The sequence below is a fragment of the Notolepis coatsorum genome, assembly GCF_963971535.1.
Source record: "Notolepis coatsorum genome assembly, chromosome: 9".
Taxonomy (NCBI): Eukaryota; Metazoa; Chordata; class Actinopteri; order Aulopiformes; family Paralepididae; genus Notolepis; species Notolepis coatsorum.
In genome coordinates, this window is record NC_140173.1 from 39,423,345 (window position 1) to 39,430,844 (window position 7,500).

The 7,500-nt window shown below is 46.1% G+C and overlaps 2 protein-coding genes across 2 annotated transcripts in view; one reads left to right on the forward strand and one right to left on the reverse strand.

Moving 5' to 3' along the window:
- The window catches only part of cdh23 (cadherin-related 23), a gene marked incomplete at both ends in the record, with an annotated part of 775,072 nt that overhangs the window by 611,188 nt on the left and 156,384 nt on the right, over positions 1–7,500 (forward strand). Inside the window, 2 exon segments of the mRNA XM_084321844.1 lie at positions 341–454; positions 2,590–2,738. Coding sequence (XP_084177970.1) covers positions 341–454; positions 2,590–2,738 — 263 coding nt within the window.
- LOC311234113 (uncharacterized protein) lies at positions 4,830–5,351 on the reverse strand (the record flags this gene model as incomplete). Its single annotated transcript, XM_084321229.1, has 1 exon — positions 4,830–5,351. One exon carries the CDS (start codon positions 5,349–5,351, stop codon positions 4,830–4,832), a length of 522 nt encoding a protein of 173 aa, XP_084177355.1.

A 7,500-nucleotide genomic window follows, 5' to 3' on the forward strand; every position in this document is an offset into this window, starting at 1 on the left:
AACATCCCCTCCTCTCTGATCTCCTCTCCTCTCCTCTCCCCTCTTCTCCCCTCCTCTCCTCTCCTCTCCCCTCCTCTCCTCTCCTCTCCTCTCCTCTCCTCTCCTCTCCTCTCCTCTCCTCTCCTCTCCTCTCCTCTCCTCTCCTCTCCTCTCCTCTCCTCTCCTCTCCTCTCCTCTCCCCTCTTCTCCTCTCCTCTCCTCCTCTCCTCTCCCCTCTTCTCCTCTCCCCTCCTCTCCTCTCCTCTCCCCTCTTCTCCTCTCCTCTCCTCTCCTCCTCTCCTCTCCTCTCCTCTCCTCTCCTCTCCTCTCCTCTCCTCTCCTCTCCTCTCCTCTCCTCCAGGTGGTAACCAGGACGGTAAATTCAGCGTGGGCTTCAGAGACGGAGTGGTCCGCACCGTGGTCGGCCTGGACCGGGAGACACAGGCGGCCTACACCCTGGTGGTCGAGGCCATCGGTGAGTGCGGAGCACAGGGTGGGGGGGGGGGGGCGGCTCTGAGGGGGGGCAGGGTGGGGGGTGGTGTTAAGGAGGGCAGGGTGGGAGGGAAGGAGGTGGGTTCAATCTCCATCAGCCATTTTGTCATGGCTCCCTGATTCCTCTGTTCATATTGTGAAAACAAAATCACATTTTTGCACAAGACATTGTTGGCATCTATAGACGATTCAAACTGTACTGTACTGGGCAGCTCCTAGTGGTCAACAGTGTCAGACTGTGACTGTGGTTGTACTGGGCAGCTCCTAGTGGTCAACAGTGTCAGACTGTGACTGTGGTTGTACTGGGCAGCTCCTAGTGGTCAACAGTGTCAGACTGTGACTGTGGTTGTACTGGGCAGCTCCTAGTGGTCAACAGTGTCAGACTGTGGTTGTACTGGGCAGCTCCTAGTGGTCAACAGTGTCAGTCTGTGGTTGTACTGGGCAGCTCCTAGTGATCAAAAGTGTCAGACTGTGGTTGTACTGGGCAGCTCCTAGTGATCAACAGTGTCAGACTGTGGTTGTACTGGGCAGCTCCTAGTGGTCAACAGTGTCAGACTGTGGTTGTACTGGGCAGCTCCTAGTGGTCAACAGTGTCAGACTGTGGTTGTACTGGGCAGCTCCTAGTGGTCAACAGTGTCAGACTGTGATTGTACTGGGCAGATCCTAGTGGTCAACACGGTCAAACTGTGGTTGTACTGGGCAGCTCCTAGTGGTCAACAGTGTCAGACTGTGGTTGTACTGGGCAGCTCCTAGTGGTCAACAGGGTCAGACTGTGGTTGTACTGGGCAGCTCCTAGTGGTCAACAGTGTCAGACTGTGGTTGCACTGGGCAGCTCCTAGTGGTCAACAGTGTCAGACTGTGGTTGTACTGGGCAGCTCCTAGTGGTCAACAGTGTCAGACTGTGGTTGTACTGGGCAGCTCCTAGTGGTCAACAGTGTCAGACTGTGGATGTACTGGGCAGCTCCTAGTGGTCAACAGTGTCAGACTGTGGTTGTACTGGGCAGCTCCTAGTGGTCAACAGTGTCTGACTGTGGTTGTACTGAGCAGCTCCTAGTGGTCAAAAGTGTCAGACTGTGGTTGTACTGGGCAGCTCCTAGTGGTCAACAGTGTCAGACTGTGGTTGTACTGGGCAGCTCCTAGTGGTCAACAGTGTCAGACTGTGGTTGTACTGGGCAGCTCCTAGTGATCAACAGTGTCAGACTGTGGTTTTACTGGGCAGCTCCTAGTGGTCAACAGTGTCAGACTGGTTGTACTGGGCAGCTCCTAGTGGTCAACAGTGTCAGACTGTGGATGTACTGGGCAGCTCCTAGTGGTCAACAGTGTCAGACTGTGGTTGTACTGGGCAGCTCCTAGTGGTCAACAGGGTCAGACTGTGGTTGTACTGGGCAGCTCCTAGTGGTCAACAGTGTCAGACTGTGGTTGTACTGGGCAGCTCCTAGTGGTCAACAGTGTCAGACTGTGGTTGTACTGGGCAGCTCCTAGTGGTCAACAGTGTCAGACTGTGGTTGTGGCTCTCTGCCGACAGCGGCCATAGATACCAGGGAGAGCGAGGTAAAATATTACATTACAATTAGAATTATGTTCTATTTATTCGTTTTGGATTATGGAGACATAGTTTATAGATATGCTGCTGCTTCCACTCGCTTCCATTTGGACTCTGTATATCATTCTGTTCCTAGATTTATCGCTGGTGACGGTTATGGTTCCATCATTGTGTCCTGTATGATAAGGTTGGGTGGTCCTCTCCTCCACCCCCACTCAACTCCAACCCGCACACCCAGATCAAAACAAAAACATGTAAATAAAGTGCAATACCGATGTAGGGCTCTTTGGCCTAGGGGGCACTGTTTGACAGCATTATTAAGCAACAATACCCGAGAGGGAGTCATAATACAGTGAGAATAGTCTAAAATCAATATAAATAAAGCGCGGTATAGAGCCACCATGAGAGTATTATTATACCTGTTTTATCAATAATTGTATGAATAACAAAATCTTATTTTTGCAGTTTTGTGTAGAATGGAGGAGTAGCAGTAAACAAAAGGCGTTGCTAGGTTACACATGCATCATCAGTATCCTCTGTGGTATAACGTGTTCTGTCTCTGCCCTGCGGTCCAGATAACGGCCCGGCCGGCAGCAGGCGGACTGGTACCGCCACGGTGGTGGTAGAAGTTCTGGACGTCAACGACAACAGACCCATCTTCCTTCAGAACAGCTACGAGACCAGCATCCTGGAGAACGCTACCAGAGGAGCCAGCATACTGCAGGTACACACACACACACACACACACACACACACACACACACACACACACACACACACACACACACACACACACACACACACACACACACACACACACACACACACACACACACACAGAGGAACCAGTATACTACAGGTACACACACACACACACACACTCACGCACACTAAACTCACTGTAAATGAGGGATACTTCAGTTTCCCTCAAGTTTAAATCAGGTTTGAATGAATGAAGGAAAAACTAGTATCGGGCCACAACCCTAACCTTGACCTAAGGACCATCTAGTAAAACAAACACGTACAACATTAGCTATCATTAGTGTTGTCGGCAAAACCACACCAGTCATGACCAAGACCAGATCAAGACCCATCCTGGACAAGAGTGAAGCTGGTCGAGACCTCGGGGTAAATCTGATCTGACGCACAGCCTCTGACATGGAAGAGATGAGACATGATCCGCATGAGTGTTGTTCATTTATTGTTATTATCAAATCAAGTTGTACTGAGTTCAAATATTAGCAAATAACACTGCCACTGAGACAAACCAAGACAAGCGGCCAGGGTTCAAGCTGCTAAGATGTCAAAATAACTTCACACACATTCTTAAACAGCGTTATGAAACAATTCCTGCAAGTGTTATAATGATCGGACAGACAATGTCTGATTTGTGCCTCGCCTATTCTTTTGCATTTGTAGCGCCCCCCAGTGGTCAATTTGAATGAGTCTTTCAGGGTATGGTCTAGGTAGGTACGTGGACATATCCCGCACGTTTTGTGATGATTGGCTTAACGGTTGTTGTAAACTTGCATCTATTTATATGCTTATCCACGCTCTTTTGAAGTCCATTGGTCAATATCTTCAAAACGAATTAGATATTGGACCTACAGTTTAGGAAGGAGGTGTAAAAGGTTTTTCATAAAATCAAAAACGCAGGTAGGTAGATGTCTCTACCAATTTTAGTTTCAATTGGACTTGCGTGGTAACATTTCTGACCTGTCAAAGTTCAAATCTCTTTAATTATAGTGCCCCGTTTGGTCGATTGGGGTCATATTTCTTGGAAAGCATTTGCACACAACTTCCAATCAATGGGTCAAATCTCATGTTGAAGATTCTTCTCAAGGAGAAGAAGAATCAAAAGATGTATAGGCAAAAACAATAGAGTTTCATCCCTTCAGGCTTGAACCCCTAACGAGAAGGGTACATGATGAGACAAGACAGAGGGATGTCTTCTACGTCTCCAATCCTGCCTCCGTTCATCATTAGTACTGCAGCGGTCATGTTGGCAGGACTCAATGTATTTAGCTCACATCAAACGGTCACTGGTCTGTTGAAGTTAGTGATGCTGTTTGGGGGCCATTATGGGCCCCACGTAATACATCTGTAGTGTGTAAATCCATAGTACAAGTGTTTATAGGCATATTTTTTTGGGGCAATGGGAGTGGGTTTCTCCATTGGCCACTTATCCTTATCATTGGGGCACAAGTATCATGTGTTTTATTAGGAAAGAAATTGAAACAAAATCAATATTGTGTAAAACAAAATGTATGTATTTCACTATCAACTGTTCCCTCTCCCGAAAGATGTTTTCTTCCAAACAATTCCTCCCAGCAACCAGCAACAAATTGGTTGTGAAGATGTGTCAAGCCAGCACGACGAATAAGGTGAAATAAGATTTCCTGTTTAGCGATTTGGCCTTCAAAGAATATCTTTGACTTCTCAGAATGTGTGGATTTTTTAACAACAAGGAAGTCCTATTTCATCTGATGTGCGGTGGCTTGACACACCTGGGCATGTCGCCCTGCTGCGAGCGAACTGGCAGTAGTGCAGGGAACTCGCAGTTTAACCCTTTCACCACCACACTACCAAAGGGTTAACCCTTTCACTGTGACAATACAGAAGGTTAACCCTTCCACTGCCACACGACAGCGGGTTAACCCTTTCACTACCACACTACAGACGGTTAACCTTCTGTAGTGTGGTCGTGAAAGGGTTAACCTTCTGTAGTGTGGTCGTGAAAGGGTTAAAAGCAACACTTCTGCAACAGCTACGTCTGTCGGCTTGGACTCCAGGAGCAGTCCCTCGGTCCCTGGGCTCAGATCTCCGTGACGTAGTCGAACAGACAGGGCATGGTGAGGTGGGGCTCCACGCTTCTGGCCTCGGGACGCGTCTGTCCGGCGGCTGGGCACCGGGCGACGTTGGGCTGCTCCCGGTCGGACCGGCGATGCGGTGGCCGTCTGAAGTCGATGCCGTAGGAGCGCCGGTACGAGCCCAGCCTCTTCCACACTTTGAGCTGGGGCTCGCCACTGGCGACAGCGCCCTTGTTGCATCCCAGAGAGCGCTCTCCCGGGGGGCCGCAGTCTCCCCCGGATCCCCCCTCCTGGTCAGAGGGCCGGCAGACCGCCAGGAAGGCCGCCACGCCGGCGAGCAGCAGAGACAGCGCCAGGACCACCAGGATGGCCACCTCTGGGTCGTAATCGTCTGAAGGCTGGGGTGCAGGGGTGGTGGTGGAGAGGGTGGTGGAGAGGGTGGTGGAGAGGGTGATGCTTATGGTGGAGAGGGTGAAGGGGTCTGTGACGGAGGAGGAAGTGGTGAGATTGAAGTCACTGCCGTCCATGATGGCCTGGTCCTAGATGGAGATGGGGAAGGAGTAGAGATTAACATCGTTTATCTCAGTTTATTTGACAAATGAAGGTAAAACACTGACAGATGTCATATACTGGTCAATAATGACAAACACTAAGACTGGACTAATGTGCTCTCTCCTTTTGGTTCTAGTTAGCAGTCGGGCTGAAGAGTTTTGGATTAGCTGAAGCCTCTCTGTGGTTTTCTTAGGGAGACCTATGAAAAGGGCAATACAGTAGTCTAACCGGCTAGATATGAATGCATGAATTAGCTTCTCAGCATCGTTTTGATTAATAAATGGTTGTACTTTTGCTATATTTCTGAGATGGAAGAATGATGTTTTGATCACTTGGTTAATATGAGAATTGAAGTTCAGTTCTGAATCTATGATAACCCCGAGACTTGTGACCTCAGATTTTATCCAAGGGGTTAGTCCTCCCGGGTTCTTTATTAACCTCTTAAGCCCGGAGCCTATTTTCTGAAAATCCACCTAAAATATATACCTAAGTAAATGGAATATTGCTCCACTTCTACAAGGTCCATTTGCATATTCTTGATATCTAGGGACATCTATGGACCTCAGTGAATGTATTCCCAGTGTCAGAAATATTGTGTCTATTACGAGGCTTGCTTAAATTGTGATGAAACAAAGGAGAATATGAATTATGATTTTTCTTTGCATCTTTGACAGTGAATAACACCTTGCTAATAATGACCAAACATTTACAAACTGCCACTGATCTCATTCAGTACCTTCTTGAGATCATGTGTACAAAAAATCTAAGGAAATTAATAAAGGGAAGATGATTAATCGGAAGGTTCTGTAGATACAGTACTGAATTCTCCCATCCGGACCAATACAATTTGAAATATTATTATAGAATATAGAATAGCAGGCTTATAAATTACCGTATTATAGCCAATTCGCACATTTATATATATATACATATATTATCTTTCAAATGGAAGAGTTCAATTTGGATTTAGTATCACCAGGCGTGCATAAGAACAGATAATGAAATCTACTGTAATCTACTGTATTTTTTTATTTTCACCAAGGTGCAACCGTTTTGAAACTAATTTCAGATCTAATTGTTGCTGCATGCCAACAATAGGGAAGAGAAACTAACTGCGTTTCAATATTTGTCAATAATGTTAAGTTTTGTGGTATATTATCCAGAATAATAACTATGAACCTTCAACCCCATAGATCCTTTCAGGAAGTGTAGTTTTGAAAAATTCCAACGCAGATCCAGTGCTACTGTAGCTATGTCCTTCACAAAATGGCCACCAAAAAAACTACAATTCCCATGATTCAAGGTTTTCCAAAATGGTCGCCTCTCGGCAAATAAACAGACATTTCGAAAAGGAAAATCTATCTAATAACACTTTAACCTATTCCTAAACTAACGTATTGATGATAATATGCATTAGAAATGCTGTTGTGACATGGTTATGATGTTTATACTTGAATATGTTTGAAAATAAAAACGATACTTTTGTAGAACATTCTGGGGATATTGATTTATGATACAATGTGATTTCAGGACCGGTACCGGTCTCGTTTAGTTTCAGGAATTTCTTACTCATCCATTTATTTATTGCCAATAAGCAGTCTGTGATGGAGTTAATAGCTGTATCATTTGGTTCAGCAGATATGTACAGTTGTGTATCATCCGCATAGCTATGGAAACCTACATTATGTTCTCTCATGATATCACCCAGTGGTAACATGTAAAGGGAGAAGAGTAAAGGACCTAAGCAACTCCCTTGTGCAACTCCAAAGTTGTTGTCATATATCTCAGATATGTGGCCTCCTAGTTTAACATAGAATTTCCTCCCTCTGATGTATGTTTTAAACCAGCTTAGCACATAGTCTGAGAAACTGACAAGGTTTTCAAGACAATTGATTAGAATATTGTGATCGATTGTATCGAATGCTGCACTGAGATCTAGCAGGATAAGGATGGAGACCTTATTCTCGTCAGATGTGTGGACAGTGTCTAAGTCCTATATATGTGTGGATGGACAGTGTCTAAGTCATATATATATGTGTGTGGACAGAGCCTAAGTCATATGTGTGGACAGTGTCTAAGTCATATATATGTGTGGACAGTGTCTAAGTCATATATATGTGTGGA